Source organism: Phodopus roborovskii, unplaced genomic scaffold (genome assembly GCF_943737965.1).
Source record: "Phodopus roborovskii unplaced genomic scaffold, PHOROB, whole genome shotgun sequence".
Taxonomy (NCBI): Eukaryota; Metazoa; Chordata; class Mammalia; order Rodentia; family Cricetidae; genus Phodopus; species Phodopus roborovskii.
Genome location: NW_026126418.1, coordinates 65,791,109 through 65,818,555, shown reverse-complemented (window position 1 = coordinate 65,818,555; position 27,447 = coordinate 65,791,109). Strand labels below are relative to the sequence as shown.

Here is a 27,447-nt window from a genome sequence, read left to right as displayed (position 1 = left end):
CAAAGGCTGGGATTCACCCATGTGCCACCACTCTGTCCAATTTGCAACTATTCTTTTTAAAAAAATATTTTTCTAGCTGGGCAGTGGTGGTACATGCCTTTAATCCTAGCAGAGGCAAGTGGTCTACAAAGCTTGAGGCCAGCCTAGTCTACAGAGCAAGTTCCAAGAGAGGCAGAGCTACACAGAGAAATCTTTTCTCAAAAAAAAAAAAAAAAAAAAAAAATAATAATAATAAATAAAACTTTGTTCTAATGAATAAATTTTTTTCTTATACAATATATCTTGATATGGTGGGATGGAGGGAGAGGGAACTGGGATCGATACGTAAAATAAGAAAAATAAATATAAAAAAACAAAAACAAAACAAAAACAATATATCTTGATCACATCCTCTCTACCCTTTGTCTGAGACATGGTCTTACTATGTAGCTGTGGCTGGCCTGGAACTTGCTCCATAGACAGGCTAACCTTGAATTTACAGATAACCCCCTGCCTCTGCCTCCTGAGTACTGGTTTAAAGGCATGCACCACCACTGCAGACCTGTATTACAAAGTATTTCCTAGAATGCACAACCCTAGCAGTAAATCCTGCCAGCAGAGCCAGTTCTGAATTCACCCACAGTGCCAAATTCAGAACTGACATATAACCAGAAACAGCCCTAATGAAATCCATACCAGTGCCCAGCTCCAGGGCCTGAGATGGTTCATGGAAGATAGAAAAGTCAGCCAGAAAGAAACTCACCTGCACTACCCTCACCAGAGTTTCAGGGTATTTCTCAAACACTCCTTGGAAAGCTGCTGCAGGGAGCCAGAGGATGGTGGATGAAACAGCTGCACGGGCAGAAACTGTTTTGTAGGGTGCAATGTGACCCTGTAACAACAACTTGGTTAGTCCTACACGAGGGACCTAGAAAGCTCCTGGGGGATTTCCACAACCTTCAGAGTTTTCTGGTGGTCATGCCAGGCTCCTACTCATATAGCTGTGATCTTCCCAGGCATGCTTGTGAACACTGGTAATTTTGACACAAATCAACATTTGTCACAGCAAAACACAGCAAAGGATTGGCTAATAGGAGTTGTGGGTCAGGCCCATTGACCTGTAAGTTTACTGGATAATGCTTATAGGGTCTGGCTCTTCAACCTCCCACCCTGTCTATAGCCCTTTGCTAAAAGAGTACAAAAGATCCAACCCATGTATGCTTTCTGTAAAGGTCACTGAACAGAAACTGCCATCATCAAATAGCCACTCATCAGTTGTCAAACACAGTCACACACAGTAGCCGTGCATATTCCTGTGTTCCCAGAGAGGGGCTGAGCTCTTCTAAGACATGGCAACTGTAAAGATGTTCTACCACACACATAAGCTTCTGTACTCATATCTCTTGCTGAATATATGGGGAAGGTGTCCCTAGGTCACACATTATCTGCATCCTTAACTTTGTAAAAATCAATCAAAACAGAGCAAAACTTCTACCAGATAGCCAAACAACCAAACAACAACAAAAACCACACCAGATTGTCCTCCACAGTGACTACTGCACTCTGCACTCTACATTCCCACAAGCAATGAGTGTGAGTTCCTAACATTATGTGTCCTCACAGCACTTGCTGCTGTGCTGTGTTCCTGAAGACCTCTAGAAGTCCTGCATAACTGAAACACCAGGTGGCAGTTTAGGAAAGGGTGAAGAAGCCAGGTGTGGTGGTGCATGCCTTTAATCCCAGCACTCAGGAGGCAGAGTTCAAAGCCAACCTGATCTACAGATCAAGTTACAGGACAGCCAGGGCTACACAAAGAGACCCTGTCTGGGGTGGTGGTGGTGAGGAACCTTTAGCAGACAGAGCCTCGCTGGAGAACGTATTCACTCAAGGGGCAGGCCTTGAGGCTTTACAGCCCAGTCCCACTTCCTCTGCTTCCTGATGGTTGATGCAATGTGACCGCTACCTTCCTGTTCAAGTCATCATGTCCTCCCTACCATGATGGAACTCAAAGTCTTTGCTTATGGCTTATCCTGAGATTTAAAGAGGCTCAAGGACAGAATCAGTAGACCTTTTGTTTTCATTAAATACACAATGCTTGTCTCTGCTCTCTAAAAAGGATGTAAATCATCATAATCCCAAGGAATAAGACAAAAACCAGCTAAGAATGAATGGTGGACACAATAATCTCAGTACTTGGGAAGGAGAGGCAGAAGGATAAGGATTCAGAACAATACTGTCTCAAAAAACAGTCAGAAGATATATCTCTATGGTAGAGCCCTTGCCAAACATGTAAAGACCTTGGATTTAATCCCTATCTGTAAAATAAGAAAAAAACTATGAGTACTTTAGGGTTGCAACAGAATTTCAGAAGCTAAGAAAACAAGTGACAGCCAAGAAAGAGCATGACACACACCTCTAATCCAAGAAGAGGCGAAGGCAGGAGGACTGCTGCACATTCAAGGCCATCCTAGGCTAAATAGTGAGTTCTAGGCCAATCAGGGCTACATAGTCAGACTGTCTCAAAAGAGGAAAGAAGGCTGCACACAACAGCACAGGCCTGTAATCCTAGCACACAGGAGGTGGAAGCAGGAGAATTAGGAGTCCAGATCATCCAACCTTGAATACATAGCAAGTTTGAGGCCCATCAGGGTACACGACACCCTACAAAAACATAGAAAAAGCCTACAGACACTGAAGTCCAGGGCTCTCAACCCCTGAAGGAAGAATCCAGTTTATTGTCTAGTCTCTTGCTTAGATTTCCAGTTGACAATTTGAATAAAGAGTGAGCTGGGCATTGGGGTTACATGCCTTTAATCCCAGTACTCAGGAGGCAGGGGCAGGTGCATCTCTGTGAGTTCAAGGCCAGCCTGGTCTACCGAGTGAGTTCCAGGACAGGCTCCAAAAGCAATATAGAGAAACCCTGTCTTAAAACAAACAAACAAAAAATAATAAAGAGTGAAAAATGTCTGGCATGGTAGCACACAATTGTAATCCCAGTATTCTGGAGGCCAAGACAGGAGGTTGAAGAATGTGAGGCAAGTCTGGCCATACACAGTAAGATCCTAGAACCAGAAAGAGAAAGTCAGACAGGTGAAGAAGAAAGAAAACGGACTACTGAAGCCTTACTAAATACATTATATCTTAACCACAGTGTCAAAGTTGTTCCACAGACACCTGTTAATTACAGAGTGCTGTTCTCATCCTAGATAAGCCCTCTCATCTGTGTTACTGCAGACAGGTAGCCTTTAACAATAAGGGAATCACTTTTGTCTACTAAGACATGAAGAACAGACCTTGCAGGCAAGCCAGAGATGATTGGGCTCCAATAACAGGGAGGGAGTGAGGAGTACTTACAGTGATCACATCCAGAATGCTGAGGAGGCTGTGGACACTGTCCCCAGGCAGAACCTCTTTGACCACCACCTCAGTGCCATCCTGTGCTTAGAGAACAGAACCACAGGTATCAGTATAGGAACTGTTTGTATAGGACAAAAAGGCCCAGCCAGCACCAGGACAGTTGGCACAGAAAAGCCAAAAGGAGGAGATACCATTAGCAGGGCTGGAAAAATGGCTCAACAGTAAAGAGTACTTGCTGCTTTTCTAGCAGATCCAAGTTTGGTTCCCAGCACCCTCATCACTGAGCTCACAATCACCTGTTACTCTAACTTCAGGGTATCTGATGCCCTCTCTGACCTCTACCCCCCACACACATGTAACACATACACACTCACACACAAATAAATCTTTGAAAAGAAATAAAGAGATAGTATAAGCTTGAAAGGAAGATGTTAAATAATAAATGAGCTGGGCAGTGATGGTGCACACCTTTAATCACAGCACTCAGGAGGCAGAGGCAGGCAGATCTCTGTGAGTTCAAGGCTAGCCTGTCTACAGTGCAAGTTTCAGGACAGCTAGGCCTGTTACACATAGACACCCCAACTCAAAACAGCCCTCCCCCCAAAAAGCAGGCTAAACAAACAGGCTGAGTGCACAACAGGGTATCAGTATTGTCTTAAGTGACCTCACAGTATATTATTAACTCTGGCTGTAAGGTCCAGAAAAAGTTCCATTCTCTAAAAATGTAACATGTATTTTCATAACATTACTTTGTCACACATAATGAAATTGTGTCTCTATCCCCAACTTCCCCAAAAATGTTAAGTATGGCCTAGCAAAATGGCTTGGCAGTTAAAAACACTGCCCTGTAAGACTGATAACTTGAGTTTGATCCCTGGAACCCCACAGTAAAAGAAGAAAACAGATTTCCCAAAGTTGTCCTCTGACCTTTCCAAGTATACACCATGGCATCCCCCCCCCCACACAAATAATTAAAAATGTTTAATGTCAGGTCTGGTGGTGTGCATTTGCAAACCAATGCTAGGGAAGTGAAGGCAGGCAGATCTCTGGGGCTCACTGACAAGTCATCCTAGCCTACTTGGTGAGTTCAGACCAGTAAGAAACCCTGTCTCAAAAATCAAGGTAGTCAGGAATAGTGGTACATGCATTTAATCTCAGTTCTTGGGAGATAAAGGCAGCCAGAACTGTGAGTTCAAGAGCAGCCTGGTCTACACAGTGAGTTTCAAGCCAGCAAGGACTACATAGTGAGATCCTGTCTCAAAATAAAATTTAAAAAAATGGTAGCATCCAAGGAACAACAATTCCACACCCACATCTACATAAATATACAAGCACTGTGCTGGCTAGCCAAATGTCAAGTTAATACAAGCTGTAGTCATTTGGGAAGAAGGGAACTCAATTGAGAAAAATTCTCCCACCACAATGGCTGTGGGCAAGCCTTTGGGGCATTTTCTTGATTGATGACTGATGAAGGAGGGTCCAGGTCACTGTGGACAGTGTCACCTTGGGCAGGTGGTTCCAGGTACTATTTAAAAAAAAAAAAGTAAGCAGACTAGCTGGCCAGTGGCACACCTTTAGTCCCAGCACTTGTGAGACAGAGGCAGAGGCAGAGGCAGAGACAGGTGGATCTCTGTAAATTCTAGACCAGCCTCATCTCCAAAGTGAGTTTCAGGACAGCCAGGACTTCACAGAGAAACCCTCTCTCAAACAAAAACATAGGCTAATCAAGCCCTGAGACAAAAGCCCTACTCCTCTATGGCTTCTACTTCAGACTCTGCCTCCAGGTTCTTGTTTGAATTCCTGCTGTTTTTCTTGAACGATAGACTATGATATGGAACTATAAGCCAAAATAAACCCTTTCTTTCCCATGTTAAGACAGACACATACACACACAGAGGAGTAGAGGAATAATGAAGAAACCCTAACCCTAACCTAGTCACTGCCTCTCAATCCTAGGACTCATCCAAACTCAGCAAATTCCTCCAAATCTAAATTAGTTATTTAGACTGATTATAATGACCTTCTAAAGGACCAAGTTTAGTTACTACCAATAAAAATTACAGTATTTTTGAATCAGATACTCATACGTGTCTAGCAGTAAAAGATAATGCATCAGGTGTGTTGGTTCAGGTCTGTAATCCCTTCATTCAAGAAGCTGGGGTAGGAGAATTGCCATGAATTCAAGAACAGCCTGGGCTACACAGTGATTCCAGGCTATCCTGAACTGAATGAAACTGTCTCAATGTGCATAAATATGTGTGTTGTTTTGACAAAATAAAAATAGCAGCTGTGTTTGACCACTGGGATAAGAGTGAATTTTTGCCAAAGAACTAAGGTTTAAAATTCTATACTAACTTTTTGATGGAGAGCTTTCAAAGCATCCCCTTCCCTACCCTGGCCTGTGGCCTGACTCACAGCATCCTGGATGCAGACCTCCAGACGTCCATCCTGAACCACATAGATGCTGGTGTCAGGCTCCCCATGCTGGAATACATGCTCCCCCTCTTGCAGTTGCACAAAGACCATGTGTTTGCAAAGCTCCAGGAACAGTGGTTTCTCAAAGTGGCCCAGGACCCTGCAACAAACAGAATATACTATAGAAAATTTTCTCAAGGAAGGCAGAGAGAGTAAGGAACATAGGCCACTGTACTCACCAGCAGCAGGGCCAGGGCTAGCCTAGACCTCTGTAAGGCCAAGGCCAATTCAGCTTATCTGGCATCATAGGTTTTTTGTTTTTTTTTTTTTTTTTTTTTTTTTTTTTTTGAGACAGGGTTTATGTAGCTTTGGAGTCTGTCCTGGAACTCGCTCTGTAGACCAGACTGGCCTTGAACTCACAGAGATCCACCTGCCTCTGCCTCCTGAGTGCTGGGATTAAAGGTGTACACCACTGACACCCAGCTTTTGGCATCATAGTCAATAAGCTCAAAAAACTTCTCAAACTGTGACTTATCAATGTAAGCCAGATACAAAGCAGAAGACAATACAGTAGCCCTCTGGAATGATGTACTAACATCAGAAAGAGGAAAGTGGGCCAATGAGGTGGCTCAGCATCTAAGCACTTGTGATACAAGCCTAACAACCTTAAGTTCAATCTTCAGAGCCCACATGTCTTAGTCATTGTTCTACTATTGTGAAGAGACACCATGACCAAAGCAACTCTTAGAAAATAATTTAACTGGAACAGTAGCTGTGAGCTACATCCTAACCCACAGGCAGGGAACAGGGGAAAGGCAAGAGCAACAACAAACACAAGCATGTGGGCCTTCTGAAACCTCAAAGCCCATCCCCAGGGACACTCCAACAAGGCCTAATTATTCTCAAAAGTGCCACTCCCTGATGACTAAGAAGTCAAATACATGAGCCTATGGGGGCCATTTTTATTCAAAAACACATGACATAAAGGTGTAAAGGGAGAGCTAACTCCACGTAACTGTCCTCTAATATCTACATGAGTGCTGTGGTACATGTGTGCCTGCCCTCACTTACACATCATTTACACACACAATAATACCAAATTTCAAAAGTTGAAAATAAAAAATCTTTAAAGAAAATAGAAAGCTGACATAATAGTACACAATTGTGATCTCAGCATTTGGGAAACTGAGGCACAGGACAGCAAGCTGAAGGCCAGTTTAGACTACACAGTAAGATCCTGTCAAGAAAGGAAAGAGAGAGATGACAAAGACAAAGACCCAGCTTGCAATTTTTTGGGTTTTTGAGACAGGGTCTCTCTGTGTAACAGCCCTAGCTGTCCTGGAACTTCCTCTGTGGACCAGGCTGGCCTCAAACTCACAGAGATCTATCTGCTTCTGCCCTCCCGAGTGCTGGGATTAAAGGCCTGCACCACCACTGCCTGGCCCAGTGCAGTTTTTGATCCATTACACACACTTCTCACACTTGTTCTTGAACTTGCCACCGAGGATAAAAATGCTGAACATTTTTTCTTATTACCGAACATTTTTCAGCATGTACAAAACTTCTGATGGCAAATGAGAGTTCTTCACATCAAACTCTGTAAGATCAGCCTCCAGCAGGGAGGGTGGGGGCTCCTTTGGCTGCAAAGTAGGGTATTCTTTCTTAAAGCGCAGAATCCTATAAAGCAGAGACATTTAAGAAACCCAATACTGTGAACACTCCAAAGCCCCCAGAAGCTGTGTGTCCTGACATAGAGGAGCCACAGCTGTGGTCAGGACGTTCAGGAAATTCCCAGTACCTCTTGGCCAAAGAAAGTACTTTGGTTCTCTTCCTGACTCGCTGCCGGGGTGCAGCTGTATTCCCAACCAAGGTATGGGGGAGCGTGGTCACCTGCAGAACCAAGAGAAAGACTGAGTGCTGACCTAGTGACTGGCAAGGTCTAAGCTCTCAGCTCAGGGTCTATCCCCAGGACCTGCCTTCTTGACCTCAGCCTTTAGGGCCTGCTCTCACCAACCCCCACTGCCAGGCTTCTTGAATTGGACATAGCAGTCAAGTACAAAGTGACACCATTTGGACAAGGGCACAGCACACAGTCCCATCCACCCCACAGTTTGGTGCTCACTGCCCTCAAGTGGCCAAGTCTTCAGAGCTCAGTGGCTCCATGCCTCTGGTAAAATTCCTGAGGTGAGTGGGAGAAAGCAGAAGGAACCAGCTGTGGCAGTTAACCAAAGGCAAACAAAGATTCAGACCAGTCTGCTTATCAAGGGAGCCACCAACTGCTGACCCTCAGTGCAAGAGGCCCCTAGGTTTATGATTCAGAGCCCCAGAGATATGGAGAAGAGGGCTTTTTATCTTGGGACAAATGTGGTCCTTAGGGAACTGCACTACTCCACCCGGGGCCCCGGGAGCTGGGGTCCTTCCTCTTAGCCTTTCAAATCTGACAGTGACCACCCACCTTGAGGCAAACACATGCCCTCTGTACCTGCCCCTCCTGTACCTAGGATATTTCTGGAAAGCAGCTTCCTCTCCTATTTCTTGTTAACACAAACCTGCACTTCCTTGGCACTTGCTAAAACAGTTCAGGTGTTTCAGCCACTTAGACCCACCTGCACTATGCCTCCCAGGCTGCCTCCAGGGTTAGTGAGGTATTTCCAGGTAAAAAGTATTGGTCCCACTTGAGAGGTAGATAATTATGACTTAAAACATCTCCTAAACTTGTACCCAGTGGTCGGAGTCATGGGACCAGAGGAGAGGGGGCAGCACAGATCTTGAGGGTCCCCATTCCACAAAGATCTGTTTAGAAGACTCTTCCATAGTGGTGGCACACATGTCTTTAATCCCAGCTAGCCTGGTCTCCAGAACAGGCACAGATATACAGAGAGACACCTTATCTTGAAAAAGGAAATAGAGATAGAGAGAGAGAGAGAGAGAGAGATAGAGATAGAGATAGAGATAGATAGATAGATAGAGAGAGAGAGAGAGAGAGAGAGAGAGAGAGAGAGAGAGAATGACTCTCACCACTGCCTTGTGCAAACCAGGCCTTCCATACAAGTTACCTTCCTCATGATCTTCCGGCCATAAAACATTACTTTGTCTCTCTTCCGGAACCTGTACTGAGGAGTGGGCTCTGCTTGTCCTGTGAGAAGAGGGAAGGGGCACTGTGAAATGGCAGGATCTCTATATAGCCTTGAATGGGTAGGAAGTGAACATGGCTGCAACTAAAATAAAATAAACTACAAGCAAAAGACAGGCCCTGAGTATGAAGATGCTGGCAATAAACCATGCTCTGGGCTGCCCTATCCCCGGCTACCTCTCAGTAGGGTAGACAGGAGTTTCTTCTGTTCTTACTGGATCCTAGTTTTTGGAAAGAGCAGAAAGGGCTATGGACAGACTGGGAACCTCAACCTGAGCCTCAGTAGGTGACCACATTCAAACAAGGTTGTGAGGGAGGTTCCCAGGAGCTCCAAATAACTCATAGGACACAAATGCAGACTCCCATCCCACCCCACCCCTGACACTGCTCAGCCAGAGTTCAAACCAAGATACTCACGCAATCTGCTCACCCTTCTGTACACAAAAAAGATGGTAACACCAACAAGGGCCAGGGTAAGGAGGACTCCGATTACAATCCCAACCAGCTACACAGGATGGAAGATAGATAACAGTGTCGGTAGGGCCAAACACAGCCACAGGTTAATGAGGAACCAGCCCCTGAGAATCCCATAGTGATTACCATGGTGGACTGTGAATGCTCCTCCATGAAATGCAGACCCCAGGAGCTCAGGGTGCTCCCCAAACAATAGCCAGCCTGAGGAGAGAATAGACAGGGCGCCCAGTTTCTCAGCCTGGGCTTGGTCAGAGAACAAGAGTAAAGTCAGGAGCTGGGGAGAAAGTCAACAGCCCTGAAGATTTAATGGGGGATACCAGATAACTCAGTGGATAAGGCATTTACTGACAAGTCTGATGACCTGAGTTTAATCCTGGAGACCCACAAGGTGTTAGGGTAGAACAGAGTTCCATAAGTTGTTCTCTGACCTCCACATCCGTGCCATTACATTTGCACTGCTACACACATATGCACAGAAATTATATATATGTGTATATGTATATGTGTATATATATATGTATATGTACACACACACACACACACACACACACACACACACACACACGAGAGAAATGATCTTACCAGGGGTACTGAGACCCTCTGAGCTCAACTGCAAGAACAGAAAAGCAGTAACCTGTCTCCTTTGGCAGTGGGATGAGTAAGTACAATAGCTGTGCTATTGGCAAATGCATGCAAATTAATAAACCCAACTTCCAGGATGGAGAAACGGTTCAGAGGTTAAGAGCACTGGCTGCTCTTCCAGAGGTCCTGAGTTCAATTCCCAGCAACCACATGGTGGCTCACAACCATCTGTAATGGGATCTGATGCCCTCTTCTGGCCTGTAGGCATGCATGTAGACAGAATACTGTATATGTAATAAATTAAAAAAAAAAAAATAAGCTAGACTTTTGGCTCTCCAGTTCTAAAGAAGCAAGCCTAGGAGAGGTCAAGGCTCATGTCTTGGTACCCTCTGGATACCAACAGGACCAGGGCCACAAACCTCCAAGATCCATGATAGCCCACTCAGAATAAGTGCTCAGAAATTCCTAACAGTGTATAGAGTTACTGATGCCCACATTCATTGTAGTCCCTGAAAGGATGAGGCAAGAGGATCATGTACACCCAGGTGATCAAGCCCTGCCTAAACAACCAGTGAGGACCAGTTTTAAAAACAAAAAGGATGAAGAACAAAAAGAAGCCCCAACGGAAGATCCATCTGGATTCAGACATATCCAAAATCATTTTGCATGCCAAAGAAGAAATGGCAGGGAGAGCTGTGTCTCTGCCCACTGCTACTGCCAGGAAGGCACTAACAGCACTTACAGTGTCTAAGGAAGGGAAGGAGGCAGGAGAGCAAGGGTTCAGGGCATAATGGTGAATGGGGAACAGCAGGGGAAGCTGAAGACAAAAGAACCTGCCCTGCAGCATTTCCTCAGTCCTCTAGTACACATCTACCCCTTCTTTCCAAGAGGTTAGGAAGAGCCCACTTCCTTATCCTTTGCAGTTTCTGCCTAACTGCCAAGGACCAATGCCTAGCCTTAAAAACAAGTAAACAAAAAACAAGCCTCAGACTCAGCAATCCCTGCCAGAAAACCCAAGGAGAGCTGGAGGCCACTCAAGAAGGAACCCCAAAGGCACAGTTGTGCATCCTAACAGAGTAAGTGGGTTGCCTAGAAAAGAACCTTGTCATTTTAGTTTGGGAGACAAATAGCTGAGTATTGTTTAAGGGTGAGGAAGAACCTCACCGATGAGTAGTTCACAGGTGACTTCACCACTGTGTGGATGTCACAGGGTGCATTTCTACAAGCACTATTACCCTACCAAGCAATACAATCTGTGGGATCACTATTGCATGTGGTCTGTTGTGCAATGTATAGTCAATATGCTTTTTGTTTCAAAATTGAAGCACTCAGTCTCCCTTATCCTCTGCCCCAGCTTAGTTCTCAAGACTAGGGTGCACAAGAGCACCCCAACCACACCTACTTTCCTCGGAGCCTACCTTATCCAAGAAGACACTCTTACATGCATACACAGACACAGTGGACCACCTCAGCCTGTCTAGCATTTTATGGTTATTCTAATGGTCTATTCTTCTAGCTTAAAAATAAAGGCACAGGGTATAGTGGCAGACATCTTTAGTTCCAGCATTTGGGAAGCAGAGGCAGGTGGATCTCCGTGAGTTCAAGGTCAACCAGGTCTACATAGTGAGTTCAAGAGATATGTAGAGTGACCTTATCTCAAAAACAAAACAAAACAAAATAGTCCACCAAAAAAAAAAATTGGGCCCTTGGGATGTGGCTAGTGTTGAGAAAAAAAAACTCTTCCAACATCAAAAGTTCTACTAGAAAGCAGGGAAGTAACAACTACTACCTTAATGGAAGAAAGGCTTCAATAATGACTTAACAGCCAGGTCCCATTGTCCACTGTGAGGAACCATTGTCTAGTAACAAGAGTCAGTTCTCTGACAGGCAGTCTCCACTCCCACATTATCTGGGTCTTCAGGAAGCCTGTGAAGAAACCTGAGGCAAATGTCCTTCTGCCCCACCTGAGAGTTCTAAGAGTTCTGGTTCTCACCCATGCCTGGTCTACCTACCTCAAGGCAGAGATCTTCCTCTTTCTGCATGACTGAAAGCAAAGTAATGTGGAGGGCGAAAAGGAGACAGGCTGAGACAAACTGCTCCACCAGAAACCTTTACAGCAGGACAGCTGTAGTCCCAAGCCTTGCCAGCTCTTTTCCAAGTCAAACGCTCTTATTGGAAGGGACTCCAGAACTCTGTGCTCCAAAACAAGTTGTTTTCCAGAAGCGACTGCTCTCTCTGTGCTTCCGTCTCCTGTAAACAGCCCTCACGTGGTCTTAGGGGAACCCATAACTGTGGCACGGAGTGGGGGCGAGAGTGGCGGTGGGGGATGGGGAATTGAGCGGTACGGTCAGGGATCTAGCAGCCACACAAGCAGCGGCTTGCGGGTGGGGGAGGAGACCAGAAGTCTAAATTGGCTGACAGACAGTTCAGGGAGGCGGGACTGTTGATACTGGTGGCATAGCTAAGAAAGTGGCTCAGGTACGAGACGGAGCAACAGGCAGAAGAGGAAGGCGCGGAGAAGAGTGACCCAAGTGGAGGGTTGAGTGGCTGGGGATGAGCATCGCCCAGGAAGCTTGATGTCTCCAAGGGGAGAGACGAGGGATGGAGCATAGAGGGCTTACAGCTCAATAAAGATCTGGGACAAGGGCGGGGGAGGAGGGGAGGTGTCACAGCCCAAAAGGGGTGAGGGACGGGAAGGTTATAGCTTAGGAGTGATCAACGAAGAGTCGTGACAGGGAGGGAGGGAAAGGAGGTCAAGGTACGGAGGAGAGAGGGGTGAAGGGTGAGGAGAGGGGCCCAGCTAAAGCAGGCAGCGTGTGAACAGACAACCCAAGCACGGAGGGTGTGGGCCAAAGATGATTAACTTAGAGGACCACTAGGACCCAAGTAGACTTGGCCACGCGCCAGATCGTGGGCTAGACCGCTGGTCACTAGCCCCATCCTCAACAGCGCGTCAATCCCGGAAGCCACGGCTCAGTGGTGACTGGGAGGGTCCACAAGCCTCGTCCCCCAGGACGTAGGGCAGCACCGATGACGCCCGAGCCACTGCGGTAGCCGGCCTCCGGCGCAGCGGTTGTGAACGTCAGGTCGCAGGGCTGACGAGGGCCAAGGGCGACCTCTCTACAAGGCAGACCTAGACCGCCACCTCGCGGCGCAGACGCGCGACTGCGCACGCCCCACATCCGGTTCTGCGCGGCTGCGCGGATTGGCCGGGTCCCCTCGGCCAGGCTGGGCATTGGGCGCATTGACAACCAATCCACGAGGCTCTTGCTGCGGAGTGGCTGGCCCTGCCGACGGCCGGAAACGCGAGGGAGCTTCTTACCTTGGTTGTTTTACACCGCTCAGGTCTGGCTATTGGTGTCTGATCTGTCTCAGGTCCAAAGGGAGAAGAGGCCTGCGGGCCGAGCTGGAGAGCCATCAGCCCAGGTCGGTGAGCGTTTCCAGTTGGCGCCGCCAGCGCGGGGTTCTTCGGGGTCCGGGATCTTTCAGGGTTAGGGGTCTTCACTTGTTGGGGTCTTGGGTCCTCTGACCCCGTGGCTCCTTGGATCATCTGCACCCACAGGGCCCACAGCATTCTCTGCCCTTCAGTTCTAGGTACTCAGTCCGTCTGGCTCTGATTGGCCCCCTCAACTGCCTTATTCTTTCAGAGCTGTCTTCTGCAGAGCCCACTATGGGTTTCCTGACCGCCGTTACTCAAGGCCTGGTGCGGGGAGCAGATAGGATGAGCAAGTGGACAAGCAAACGGGGACCACGCACCTTCATCAAGAGCCGGGGTGCCAAGAGAACGGGCATCCATGGCTCTAATGGGAAGTTTGTGCAGATAAAGGAAATGGTCCCAGAATTTGTCGTGCCGGACTTGACTGGCTTCAAGCTCAAGCCTTATGTTAACTACCGAGCTCCTGCAGGCATAGACACACCCCTGACCGCCAAAGCGCTCTTCCTGCAAACAGCTGCACCTGCTATTGAAAAAGACTTTAAAGAAGGGACTTTTGATGCTAACAACTTGGAGAAATATGGCTTTGAGCCTACACAGGAAGGCAAGCTGTTCCAGTTGTATCCTAAGAATTTCCCACGCTAGGAAACAGTGACAGTGACCAAAAGTTTGCCTACAAAGTGGATACAAACCTTGGATTCTGAGTGTCTCGAAGAATAGGAGCAGCTTCCTTATGCAGTTCTATTAAAGGCCTTTAGTATCTCATACAATGTGTGTTTCCAATCAAGTAATTGAAGTGTGAAGTGTGCTGCAGGCAGAATCCATGAAGTAGCTACAGAATCCATAGCCAGGGCTAGGCACCACTCAGGCTCCAAGGGAAAACTAAAGACAGAAGTGATAAGAGCAGTTAGTGCCAAACTGCTTTTGCGTGACCTCAGGCATATGTCCCATTTAAGACTTAGCTGATCCTCATGTTTGTTTAGCACCTTTGAAACAAATTGGGCCAGTAACTGAGACTTGATCCCTTTAATGGCAACAAAAAAATTAAAAATGTTATCAGAAAATAACACAAGGACTGGGGAGAGAGGTCATCTCATACAGTGCTTGCCATGCAATCATGAAAACCCAAGTTAGGCCCATGTAACAAGGCAAGTGTGATAGCCCATGCTTGTAATCTCAGCACTAAGAAAGAGACCCGCAGGATCTCTGCTCAGTCAAGTCTAGTCTAATCAGCTAACTTCAGATCCCAGTAAGAGACCTTGCCTCAAAAGACAAGACCATCTTGAATGGAACCTTAGAGTGACCTGTACCTGCCACACTAAAGCATATATGTACGTACACAAGCTAAATCTCAAGGCATATTATTGCATTTAAGAGATTAGGGAGGGGTTTAAGTTTGATTCTATTTTTTTGTTTTTTGAGCTAAGTCTTTCTACATATCTTTAGCTGCCCTGAAACTCACTATGTAGATCTCCAGGCTGGCCTCAACCTCATACCTATGAACTCAGTGTTTGGGAATCTGAGGTAGGAGGTAGGCCTCCCAAGAGTTCAAAGCCAACCTGCCTGGACTACATCATGTGTTTATGATTAGCCTGGAATATATAGGCATGGGAAAGGAAGATAGCTGGCTGGGAGTACAGCTCAGTGCTAGATGTTAATAAGTTATCTAGCATGTGCGAGTCCCTGTATTTCATGCCCAATAATTAAAAAGACACTTATGTATCTTACTGAGGGTTAGTCACATTCCAATGCCCTCTTTCCTCCTAGATAAGACATTAAAAACGGGAGTCTTGTTAGCTATACACCCCGATGTGTTTCTATAGTACCCATCTAGCTAGACGTGAAAACTGGGGAAATTATTAACGCTAGGAAGAAGTGAGTATTCCATATTGATCATGCCAAATACTTAAAATTTAAAATGTTTACAATCCTTTTATTCTACTACCCATTTTAAAAATGACTTCAGAGCTGGAATAGTGTTTGGTTAGCATGCAAATGCCTGAGAAGTAAAACCTCTCTAGGAAGTAACTTTTTTTTTTTTTTTTTTTAAGATTTATGTATTTTAGGGCTGGAGAAATGGCTCAGTGATTAAGAGCACTGGCTGCTCTTCCAGATGCCTGAGTTCAATTCCTAGCAACTATATTGTGGCTCACAACCATCCACAATGAGGTCTGTTGACCTCTTCTGGTCTGCAGACATACATGTAGACAGAACACTATGTAATAAATAAATGAACCTTTAAAAAAAAAAAAAAAAGATTTATTTTATGTACATTGGTGTTTTGCCTGCATGTTTGTCTGTGTGAGGGTGTCAGACTCTCTGGAACTGGAGTTACAGACAGCTGTTATGTGGGTGCTGGGAATTGAGCCAGGGTACCCTGGAAGAGCAGCCAGTTCTCTTAACCAATGAGCCATTTCTCCAGCCATAGGAAATAACTTGTGATAAAGTGAGACTTTATAAGTTGGATGCCTGGGAGCCACATGGTAGGAGATCCAACTCCTGCAAGTTGTCCGCTGATCTTTGCATGTGCACAGTGGTATTTGTGTACTCACACACAAATTACAAAAACAAAAACAAACAAACAAACAAAAAAACAGGGACTGCAGGCTAGAGAATGTTCAGGGGTAAAGAGTATTGCCTTCTCTTACAGAACCCACAAGGTAGCTTACAGCTGTGAGCTACTTCTACATGGCCCAACACTCTTTTGACCTCTGATAGTATTATGCATACATGCGGAGCACAGTAAAACACTTGTACACATAGAATAATTTTGTTTTGTTTCTTCAGAAAGGGTTTCTCTGTGTAGCCCTGACTGTCTGGAACTCACTCTGTAGACCTGGCTGGCCTCAAACTCACATCTGCCTGCCTCTGCCTCCTAAGTGTTGTGATTAAAGGTGAGCTTGTTGGGTAAGAACAAATCTTAATCTTTCTTCTTCTTGTTGTTCTTCTCTTCTTCTCCTCCTCCTTTCCTCCGGTTTCTCTGTGTAATAGTCCTGGCTATCAGTAGACCAAGCTGGTCTTGAACTCAGAGATCCACCTGCCTCTGCCTTCTAAGTGCTAGGATTAAAGGTGTGATCCTCCACCACCAGGCTAAGAGCATATATTTTTGCAGAGGACTCAAATTTGGTTCCTAGGACCCACATTTTACTCACAATCACCTTTAACCATAGCTCCAGGGGGATCCACTGCCCTATCTGTCTTCTTCCAGCATCCACACACAGACATGCATGCATATAATTACAATTTATAAAAAATTAAAAAATTTGAAAAGTAATTAATGTAAACAAGGATTTAAATACAAATAAAGGGCTGAAAGTCAAAATATACCAAGACACTTAGTTGTAGAGCTGGAAAACCCCACTCATTGCCAAAACAGAATCAAAGTCCACTCTCAAGTCACTCACATCCAGCATGGATGTAAAGAGTGCAGCCTCAAGCTTGCTTTGTCTCCCACTTCCAGAGGTGGAGAACATGGTCGTAAAAGGAGCAGGTGGCCAGAAGGCTATTGTCAAAATTCCCTCCACTAAAGAGGCTGAGATCACAGATCTTGGAAGAGCGGCTGCTTTTCATGTCCTCTGTTAATGGAAGGAGAGAAGTGTTCAATTCAGCTCTGCTGTGAGCTTTAGTGGGGCCTTCCACATGGTGGTTCTCTATTTGTTCTTGGAAAGGTGCTGGTGGCTCCTCTGCAACCTTCAGGTCTGCTGCTTGGGCTCCCATGCCATTTTGATCAAAGGACCAGGTGGGTGTGGGCTTCTTCAAATGGAAAAGAAGCCAAGACCAGTCAGCTCCATACACTAATGAGTTTGGCATTTCGTGGGATATTAAGACAGTCATGTCCTCCTTCTTCTCTGCAGTGAGACAGAGAAAAACCAGTATTACTCAAAGCTAATCAGCCTCCATTTATGTCTCTCCTCAACTCCTCCACCAAGGACAGCCCACATTCATTGAGTCGCTGGCAAGTCTGTATAAGAAGAATGAAGTGCACAGATGGGCAGAAAAGAAACCAGATATGCATTTTGCAATGTGCACTGTGCCTCTGAGATCAGCCAGGGCTAAAACAGACCCACAAACAAGGGACATGTTTCCAAACTGCAGGATTCAGCAAAAGCTTTTGAGAAGGGGGTGTAACTCATTCACAGGGGTAAAATGGGAAGAGGATAGAAAAGAAATGGGGAGCACAGGGCAAGAGAGAGAGCTCAATAGTTAAGAACACTTGCTGCTCTTGTAAAAGACCTGGGTTTGGTGCACAACACTCACATGGCGGGTAGTAACTGCCTGTAACTCTAGTTCCAGGGATTCCCAAGCCCTCTTCTAGCCTCCTCAGGCACCAGGCATACACACAGTGCCCATACATATATGCAAGCACTCAGACATACACATAGAATAAGTATTTTGAAAAGAGAAAAATGGAGAGCAGGTGTGCAGTACAGAGGCTAAGAAGACTAGAGTAAGTGTGAGGAACCAACAGCTACTGCCTCTGGCTGGAGCACAATGGCTAGGAACTTGCAGTCCTGAGCAGATCTGCAGTGGACGTTTCTTTCTAGTAACTTCCCCAGACAGCCCAAAGGAAAGTGTCACAAATACGCCAGGACACAGCACAACAGTATAGAGCCACAAGAGCATGGAAGAGACACTACAGACAGAAAGGAAATTTTCTTAAGGACAGAGCAAGGTGACAGCTGGTAAAAGCAATCCTCAAGAACCAGCAGGGAGCCGGGCGGTGGTGGTGTACGCCTTTAATCCCAGCACTGGGGAGGCAGAGGCAGGCGATCTCTGTGAGTTAAGGCCAGCCTGGTCTACAAAATGAGTTTCAGGACAGCCTCCAAAACCACAGAGAAACCCTGTCTTGAAAAACCAAACAACAATAACAAAAAAAAAAAAAGAACCAGCAGGGACACCAGATACGGTTGTTCCCGTACTTCCCATGCCCACAACACTGAGATAGGATAGCCATCAAGTTCAAGGCCAGCTTCAATTGAAGCCTGCTTGTATTACATGAGATCCTGGAGATCCTGTCTGCAATACATACACACAAATTAAAAATCTTTTTAAAAAAGAGAAAGAAAGCTGGGTGGTTGTGGCACATGTCTTTAATTCCAGAACTCAGGAGACAGAGGACAGCCAAGCAGCCAAGTCTACATAGAGAAACCCTGTCTCAAAGAAGAGAGAGAGAACTAAAAAGATACAAGGAAGTAGTGACTTAAAGAGCCAGTTGGTGGTGGCTCATACCTTTAATCCCAACACACTTGGGAGTCAGAGGCAGGTGGATCTCTGTGAGTTCAAGGTAAGCCTGGTCTACAAAATAAGTTCCAGGACAGCCAGGGCTGTTACACAGAGAAACCCTGTCACACACACACACACACAAAGCTACCAATTGAATGATGGGATTCTTTGGATTAGATTGCTTCTTTTCAGGGGGAGTAGAAGAGAAGGGGTATAAAGAAGAGAAACTGTGACTGAAGAGTGAGGAGAGAAAGGAGTTAGGGCTTGATGGGAAGAGAAAGGGGGATGAGAAATGTTTCTGATAGTGGAGTTCATGTTGTGGTTCACACAGCGAAAATCTTTCAGCACACCCTAGTGGTGAGGCTCTTTACTTACAGCCATGGGTAGTTAGGCTTAACTAATACTAGGTTCTGTGAGAAAGGGAACAAGAAGACAACACATGTGAGACATGAGTTAACCAGAGTCCAAACCATTCACGGGCAGAGAAATCAGAAAGGCAACCGGACTGTGGTACACTGACTCCCTGCCCTGAGGCCAGCTCTTGCCCCCACTTACCAATGGTCTGCTGGCAGTTGAGAATCTTGAAGCCACTGTGCATGCAGGCCGCCAGGAGTAGGTGGTGGTGGACTGGGTGCCACTTGAGCCTCCACACGCCTCCTTGCACTGGTACATCTGCCAATGGCTGCTTTATGTTCCGAGTGTCCCACAGCAGAACATGCTCATCATAGCTGGAACCATCCAATCATTGTCATATAGGAAAGTCCCTAAGACCTCCCAAGTCCTGTCCCACTAATATTTTCTGAGACAGGGTCTCACTATGAAGTCTTGGCTGACCTGGAACTCACTATACAGAAAAGGCTGGCCTGAAACTCACAGAGATCCACCTACCTCTGCCTCCTTAGTGCTGGGGTTAAGTCCTGCACAAACTGCCTGTCCCACTTATCTTTAAGGACATAGGTGAACCCCATTTTATGGACCCAGATACTTGAAGTATTGGTTGAGAGCTTTAGACTCAGTTTTGAAGTTGTTGTAGAGAGGTGAGAAATGCACAAACCAGCAGACCCACTCCAGGGCTTACCTTCCAGTAGCCAGAATATGTTCCTGGTGGGGGTTGCTCTGGATGCTACACACACCCATGGAGTGTCTATAGGCAAAGGGGAGCAAACATGTTAGAGGACGAAATGTCCTAAGACAGGAGCATGGAGGGACCATGCACAAGCTCTGATCAGCTACCTTTTGCTAGTGAAGATAGGTGTGCCAAGCATCCTAGAGTCCCAGCCTCTCAGAAGGCCATCATCTCCCCCTGTAGGAAGACAGAAAAATCCACTAACAATGACATTCAGGTAAGGAATCTACAAAAAAGTCTCTTAGGTGCTTTTTGTGTGTGATTTTGTGGTACCACTGGTTAGGAAAGCCCCAGAGAGACATCAGAAACAGTCACTAAGCACTCTATCTTCCAGTTCAGGGGAACTTGGTGGTGTACACCTTTAATCCTATCAGAAGACCAGGAGGCAGAGGCAATCAGACCTCTGTGAATTTGAGATCAGCCTGATCTCCATAGTGAGTTCCAGGACAAGACAGCCAGAGCTACACAGTGAGACCTTGTCTCGAAAAAACCAAACAAACAAACATGATTTTTTATGTTTTGCCTACATGCATGTATATACACCAGGTGAGTTCCTAGTTCCCATGGAGGTCAGAAAATGGCACCAGAGTACCCAGAACTGGAGTTACAGACACTTGTGAGCTGCCATGTGGATGCTGAGAACTCAACCTGGGTCCTCTGCAAGAGCAGCCAGTTAGTGCACTTAACCCGAGTCAGAAAAAGCACTTTCATTCTCCTCTGGTTAACAGGCCCCAGGCTCTGCACTCCTATTCTGTAACCTGTAACTAACCAGAGACCCTCTTAAACTTTAAACGGTGAATCAGAAAACGCCACTTCTCTGCAGTTACTCCACTTCACTCCAGTCCCTCTTGCAGCCTGCAGAACCCTGAGGCCTGCCCTTGTTGTCTCTGATGGCAAGCACTTATGTTCTCACATGTACTGTGCTGGCTGCTCTTCTCTCACACCAGGCCCTCACCTGCTGTGGGGCCTACTCAGTGCTGTCCCAACACACCCTTCTTCCTTCTTTTTCCAGAACGTTATCACACCTCTGACACTCTGTGCCATTCCCTGTTATTACACATCAGGCTTCCACTTTCCCCCTCAATGTGAGCTTGGAGAAAATAGTCTGTTTGCTAAGCATTCCTATTATATTAATTGCTTGTACTTCTGTTTGTGATTCTGCTTGGTTTTGGTTTTTTAATTTGGAGGAGGATTGTTAGTTTTGGTTTTGGGGTTTTTGTTTCAATTTTTTTTTTTTGTTGTAGGAAATGAAGGTTATTGTGTATAGCTTTGCTTGGAGACAGTCTGGCTGTACAGGTAGCCCAGCCTAACATCAGACTCACAATAATACACCTTTCTTAGCCTCCAGAATACTGGGATTACAGACTGAACCTCCATGACAAGTTCAGGAAGTACCTGTGGAGTGAATAAAGCGGTAGAACTAATCCTAGAATTAAAGAACTTCAAAAACAGGGAGTGGAAAAAAAAGAAGAAAACTTAAAAAATGGACTCTTCATGGTTCTTACAAAAATAGTTCAAGGGTATGATAGCAAATAACACAGATATGGACCTTGCCCCTGGAAAATAAAAATAAGCATTATTCATATAATAGTAACCATGGTAAATGCTAGGGCTAGTCAGAGATTTGACATGGACTGGGGTACTGAAGGTAGTAGTGTTGGTTCAAGCTTCTCACTAGAAACAGAACCAAAAGAGTGGCCAAGGCCTTTAATCCCAGCACTCTGGAGAGCAGAAGTAGGTGGATCTCTGTGAATTCCATGCCATGCTACATAGTGAGTTTCAGTACAGTCAAGACTACATAGACACCCTGTCTCAAAACAAACAAACAAACAAAAACCAAACAAGACCAAAAAGGGAAGCTGGGGCTAGACCACACAAGGCCCCGGGAAACTCAAGTGTTTTAAATTTTATCCTGTCTTATCCAAGATCATCCCTTCCCAGCTCACATAACTTAGCTCCACCTGGGAGAGAAGCCACCCAAACAGCCAATTTTGTCAATTTCTCATTCTCATACAAACAGCCCCAAAGTGATAAACCACTCAAAAACTAGAAAACCTACCTACTTCCCCCATGTCCTTTCCTTTTGGAAGGTTAGCTGGATCTAGAAAACGACAAACCCAGCCAGGTCATGGAGGCACACACCTTTAGTCCCAGCACTCGGGAGGCAGAGGCAGGCTTCTGTGAGTTTGAGGCCAGCCTGGTTTACAGAGTGAGCTTCAGAACAGCCTCCAAAGCTACAAAGAGAAACCCTGTCTGAAAAACACCCCCATTCCCCCAAAAAAGGACAAACCTGAAATCCGTGTGACAAAGTCTACAGAGAGCAAGCAAAAAGTAGATGATTCACAGTGAAAATACCAGGAAACTGGGCAACTTGACAGGGTGCCTGCTCCCTCCAGCCTTGGCCAGCTCTACACAGAGCTTTAGGTGCCAAAGGCCAACTGTTCATATTTCCTGAGAAGTGGGATGTGGTAGTAGCCATAGCTGCAGGCCAGAGGATGTATCTTCCATAGACAGTCCTAAGGTCACAGATTTGGCCTAGCCCCATTCTCTCCTCTCTCTGTCCTTCACAAGTCTTCATCAGAGATGAGTATACTGATGTCCAACTCACCTGAATACACAAGTTCTGTCTGCCAGTAATTGAAAGCAGCAATCCAGGCCTCAAAGTGATGGGCTGGCCAAGAAGCCACTAGCTGTAGTTCAGCTGCTCCCTCATTCAGCATCAGGAGGTGCAGCTGCCCCTTAGAATCACTGCTAATGATCTTCAAGGGCTGGTCTCTGGCCCTAGAAATGAGGAGCCAAAGGACGGCCTATTAAACTCTCCTTACCATTCTGTTCTGGGTTTCTTTTGTTTGTTTTTGAGACAGGTTTAATGTAACCCAGGTGGGCCTTACACTTGAAGTCCACCTGCCTCAGCCTCCCAAATGCTGGTATTACAAGAAAGAACCATCACAATCATCCTCTTCTAGTCCCCATGTATTTCTCAGGTAGCATGCAATCATGCCTCCAAGATGGCCTCTTGGGTATCTGGCAAAGGAAGAAACTATCACATAGTTTGTCATTGAAACCCTGGTTGGCTTCTTTTGATGATGATGATGGCATCATCACTACTTATCTGAAATGCTACAGGTTTCTGTTTTAAGGTAACACCCAGGATTGGAGAATCAAGCTAGAAGGCAGCTTTAATCGTTTGTGGAATAGAAACAAGAATTGTTCCTCAGGTCACTCAGACCCCACCCAACTTGACCCTTACCTTCCATGTTTCCCAGTTGACCAATCCAGGGACAAGGACAGACATCTCTCCTCCAGAGTAAGGCTAGATATTGGTTGTAGGGTGTGACTGTTCTACTGGAGAGAAAAGGGACACCCTTGTCTAGGCAAGCCTCCATTCCCTGAAGGTGCTTCCTATATAAGCAACATGCATCAGTTACTTCTGTTTGTTTTTTGGGATAGAGTCTCCTACACTGCTCAGATTCATCTTGAACTTCCAAGTTCAAGCAGTCCTTTCACTTCAACTCCCCAAGTACTGGGGGTTGAGGCGGGCTCTGCCTTGCCTGGGTTTTTGTTGTTACTTATGTTTTAATAGTGCTAGAGATGGAGGTTTGAGGCCTCATGCATGACAGGCAAGCAGTCTGCCCCTAGTGTGCATGCTCAGCCACTAATTAACATCTTATCTATGAGTAAGCCCTTGTTACTTATCAAGGAAACTCATTCCTTAAGAAGGACTTTGCCTATAAAATAATTAAAAAACTAAAAAAAAAAAAAAAAAAAAGACTTTGCCATATATGTATAACCTTTGGGCAAAAAGGTTTCTCAGCATTGCCTTTGTGTACTCCTAGACACATTAGCCACTTTGTGGGTTCCACAAACCACTGCTGAAACATGCTTTGCCTCACCCTTGCCTTCAGAATTCTGCCACTCTACTCCCAGAGACAAGGAGAATAGAAACATACTACCATTTCTATGTCAGAAGCCTTTAAAACGTTATTTCTCTTGTCTAGGATCTATGTGAGCTTTATTATCTAAACTACCTGAATAGTGTTTGACGCCATAAGCAGGCTGCTGCACCAATGCTTTCTTGGATTTTGTGCTCCAGCCATGAAATCTGATCCTTAGACCCAGTTCTCCTTCTCTCATTCCTAGGACAAGGTTGCAGTGCACAGGCCTAAAGCAAGACTTTCTACAGAGGTACTCAGTTACCACCAGTCAGCACCTTCTAGATCTTCTTGAGCCCACAACAGCAACAGCATTAGTATGTGTCCCTGCACCCCAATTAGGGCAGTTTGTAGTTTGCTGATGTATTTCACCACCCCCCACAGATCTGATCTGGGCCCTTCCATAATAATCAGATAAAGTCATGGCACAGGGTCACTGTGAAACACATAGGGGACGGGATCTATTAGGATTTTAGCTCTCCCAATTACAGTAAGAAATATTTCTGGGCTAGAGATGGCTCAATAGTTAAAGCTCTTCCTATTCTTCCACAGGAGGAGAATTCAGTTCCCAGCATCCATATCAGGCAATTAATACTGCCTGAACTTCAGCTCCAGGAGACCTGACACTTCTTCTGGCCTCTGTGGGCACAGCACTCACATGCACAAAACTAAAATAGAAATCTTTTAAAAAAGAAAGACCTACATGATAAATTTACTGGTATTTCTAGCCTTGGTATAAACTTCAGACCTATAGATCACCTTCTATTGAGATACGCCATATGACCTCATCTCACTAGAACCCAGTATAACTTAAAATAGACTCCATGATTTCTTAAAACATTTATGACAAAGTCTATTATGGAGGAAGCCACTATAGGAAAATGTTTATCAGTAGAGACTCCTCATCAACACTCTCCACTAAGGTCCCTTTCCCATTAAAGCATGGTCCATCACTGACCTCATATTCCATCAGATGGAGCAGCTCTACAGATCCATTGGCGTTTGCCAAGCCTAAAAGTATGTGGCCAGACACTGGAATATGACACCTGATGGGAGAACACAGGAAAAAGTATGCATTCACAACTTGCAGGAACATCATGAATTGCAATGATTTGTTATATTTCATTTCTAAAACCAGGTTAGAGCCAACTGTTCTGTCTCCAATAAAGGCTCTCCAGATTAGTCTTGACTCTGGGGCTGGGAACTGATGAGGGAATGTCAAGCAGGGCTTTCTACCTCCCAGGCATTCAAACCAGATGGGTTACCCAAATCCTACCATTTCATGTCCAGGATGGCAGAACAATCCCTTCTCTGGATTTCAACCAGAGGTTTAGCTGTGTTGTCCTCATTGAAACTGTACAGGTAGAGACGACCTAAACGAACTTGAGACTTGTTGACATCCAGTGCAGGCTACAGAATAAACATATTAACTGGTTACCTTAACAGATACTGAGATCACAAAGGATGGGAAACAAAGCTAGAACAAAGCGGAGGGCCAGGACAGAGAATAGCTTCTGACTGAAATAGAAACTCTTAATTTCTGAGAAGATAATCCCTTTTCCTGCAAGTGTTCAATGTACAGGGGCGCTCTTCCGGACCTATTACAGCGAGGTCTGTTCCGACCTGCCTGCAGTTACATGGCCACAATTCCACTCTTACGTGGTTGGTTTTGGATGCGCAGAGAAACCTGCCGGAGATAGGGATGGTCCTGAGAGGTCCCACTTTACTCTCCCATTAGTTGTCACAGTTCTAGGCTTTTTATGGAGGCAAGCAGTCCCACTACTGCCCTTGCCTCACCCTCCCAGCCGCGCACCTGGTCCTCGGGCGTTCGCAGCTGGTAGGTCCCACAGGCCATCAAATGCTCGCAACCCTCTACTGGGCACCACTCCACCGAGTCTGCTGTAAACTCAGTGTCCACTGCCTGCAGAGCCTGCATCGTTCCCGAGCGGCTGCCCGCCATCGAGCCAGAACCAAAAGATGCATGCGCGATTGCCTCTCTACTTTCCTCAGGCACATCCGACCCTGGGAAGACTTCCGGTGCGGAGATCCTGCGCCCCCTACCTACCGGAGGACCGCAGGAAACCTGTAGAGTCATACTAGGTGCGGGAAGCCAAAAGGCTTAGTGAAAGGAAAAACTGATTTCAAGTAGATGCAGAAACCCTCAAGAAAATTCCTGTATTGTAAATAACAGGTTTGGGGAAACAAGGTTTTTACACCTTGTGGATCCAACTATTTCCCAAAAATATGTGTATGTTCAAGTTAACTCCAGTAACTCATAACCTTTGGAAATCTTTTTTTTTTTTGGGGGGGGGAGGGGGGACAGGGTGTCTTAGTGTAATCCTGGCTGTCTTGGAACTAGCTCTGTAGACCCGGCTGGCCTCAAACTCAGAGATTCACCTGCCTCTGCCTCCCAAGTGCTGGAATTAAAGGCATGCACCACCATGCAGCAGCAAAATGATGCTCCGAATGAGTTTTGGTTCAATACAGTCTGCATGTAAGGGAAAATTTGGAAACATGCACAGAGGGTTTAATGTTTCCTCTTAGGTCTGAAACAATGCATGAGCCCAGAATGTTATCAGATGTAGAGACATGCAGCACCTTTGCCCAGCACTTAACAGTGGCTGTAGCAGCAAGCACCTTGATGAAACCATGAGACAGACCCAAGAGACTATAATCTCTAGTTTTAGTCCAACCAGTTTTTGGCACTTAGTTACAGCAGCTCTAGGAAGCAAATTCACAGGACACCTGGATATCCAGCCTGGGAACTGAAGCAGGGATATGGCTTTATACACAGCTTGCAGGCAGGCCAGTTAGCAGCTGAAGTAGTGGCACCTAGGGCATTCTAAACAGACCTCAATCCCTCCAGCATTAGATTGTTCCAAGGTCAAATAGCCCAACAAACTACATAGAGGAGAAAGGATTCCATAATCGGACCACCAGAACATTCACAGAACAGCCTAGATGATTGGCAAGAAAGAACAGGAGGTAGGGAGAGATAATCAGAAAGGGTGGTCAGGGATGAAACACAAATGAAAGTGGCCTGATACACCTTCACTGCACAGGAGCATCTGTGCTAGCAGTATACAAGATCGGTGGTGGCGCACACCTTTAGTCCCAGGTCTTGAGAGGTAGAGTCAAGCAGATCTCTGAGTTCCAGGACAGGTTCCAAAGCTACAGAGAAACCCTATCTCAAAAAACCAAAGAGTTGATGGAAAAGAACCCACAGACTAGCCCAATGTATACCATCACCTTTACCAGCAATGCCTCAAAGTCAACTGTCTAACTCTTGTGTGTTCTCTAGGTGGAATTTTCTGATGCAAAGTTGACAAGAGTAAAGCAGCCCCTGCTAGTCAGGGAACAAAGATAGGATAAAGTCCCAACCTGGCCATTCTTAAATATCACAGCTTGTAGCCTAGATTGCTCATCCCAAGAAATTTGACCCAAATGGGAACTCTTTACAACAGTCCTAGCCACTTAAAGTCATTTATCCAAGTGGAGATATGAAAGGTTTGAGTCAGCTGCTGTAGGTAGCAATATTTTACAATATATACACACATCTCCCTTCCCCAATGAGATCACATGGATTGATGTTCGACCTAGGATCTGAGCAGGGATCCCAACTCTGCCATCTGAAAATCACCATGACCTTCAGAACAGAAAAGGTAAAGTTTCTTGATACAGGTTTGACACAGGAACCTGTTCAAGCTTAAACACTCAAGGGATGGTGTTACTGTGATTATTTCAGTTATCCTCTCCTCCAGGCCACTGTGACCACAAAGCAGAAAGTTACAGG

At 45.7% G+C, this 27,447-nt stretch overlaps 3 protein-coding genes across 4 annotated transcripts in view; 1 reads left to right on the top strand and 2 right to left on the bottom strand.

Moving 5' to 3' along the window:
- Positions 1–12,284, bottom strand: part of Pnpla7 (patatin like phospholipase domain containing 7) — a 66,995-nt gene extending 54,711 nt beyond the window's left edge. Inside the window, exons 1-9 of one of the 2 annotated variants that reach the window (XM_051184775.1) lie at positions 11,953–12,284; positions 9,485–9,559; positions 9,302–9,389; positions 8,808–8,887; positions 7,550–7,641; positions 7,288–7,428; positions 5,752–5,911; positions 3,334–3,414; positions 743–871 (exon numbers count right to left, since the gene is read on the bottom strand). In XM_051184775.1, the coding sequence (XP_051040732.1) occupies positions 743–871; positions 3,334–3,414; positions 5,752–5,911; positions 7,288–7,428; positions 7,550–7,641; positions 8,808–8,887; positions 9,302–9,389; positions 9,485–9,559; positions 11,953–11,982 (876 nt within the window). In that variant the 5' untranslated portion in view covers positions 11,983–12,284. The remainder of the gene's footprint in view (positions 1–742; positions 872–3,333; positions 3,415–5,751; positions 5,912–7,287; positions 7,429–7,549; positions 7,642–8,807; positions 8,888–9,301; positions 9,390–9,484; positions 9,560–11,952) is intronic. The other variant, XM_051184776.1, reaches the window with a different exon arrangement.
- Positions 12,285–13,280: 996 nt separating this feature from the next.
- Positions 13,281–14,143, top strand: Mrpl41 (mitochondrial ribosomal protein L41). The gene is made up of 2 exons (XM_051184773.1): positions 13,281–13,366; positions 13,588–14,143. The coding sequence occupies exon 2, from the start codon at positions 13,611–13,613 to the stop codon at positions 14,016–14,018; it is 408 nt and encodes a 135-aa protein (XP_051040730.1). The 5' UTR covers positions 13,281–13,366; positions 13,588–13,610; the 3' UTR covers positions 14,019–14,143.
- Positions 14,144–16,601: 2,458 nt separating this feature from the next.
- On the bottom strand, positions 16,602–25,738 carry Dph7 (diphthamide biosynthesis 7). Its single transcript, XM_051184772.1, has 9 exons — positions 25,468–25,738; positions 24,931–25,064; positions 24,613–24,700; positions 22,973–23,064; positions 22,331–22,503; positions 19,830–19,899; positions 19,675–19,740; positions 19,152–19,324; positions 16,602–17,221 (listed from the first exon to the last, which is right to left on the bottom strand). The coding sequence occupies exons 1-9, from the start codon at positions 25,612–25,614 to the stop codon at positions 16,806–16,808; spliced, it is 1,359 nt and encodes a 452-aa protein (XP_051040729.1). The 5' UTR covers positions 25,615–25,738; the 3' UTR covers positions 16,602–16,805.
- Positions 25,739–27,447: the final 1,709 nt, after the last annotated feature.

What these genes read in the sequence shown, in the direction of transcription:
- Mrpl41 (XM_051184773.1), top strand. Translation starts at nt 13,611, where the DNA reads ATGGGTTTCCTGACCGCCGTTACTCAAGGCCTGGTGCGGGGAGCAGAT.
- Dph7 (XM_051184772.1), bottom strand. Translation starts at nt 25,614, where the DNA reads ATGGCGGGCAGCCGCTCGGGAACGATGCAGGCTCTGCAGGCAGTGGAC. An exon ending in TCCATCTGATGGAATATGAG is followed by an intron (nt 23,065 to 24,612) that starts GTCAGTGATGGA and finishes TCTCTCCAGTAG; the next exon opens with AACAGTCACACCCTACAACC. An exon ending in CAACTGCCAGCAGACCATTG is followed by an intron (nt 17,222 to 19,151) that starts GTAAGTGGGGGC and finishes GTCTCACTGCAG; the next exon opens with AGAAGAAGGAGGACATGACT.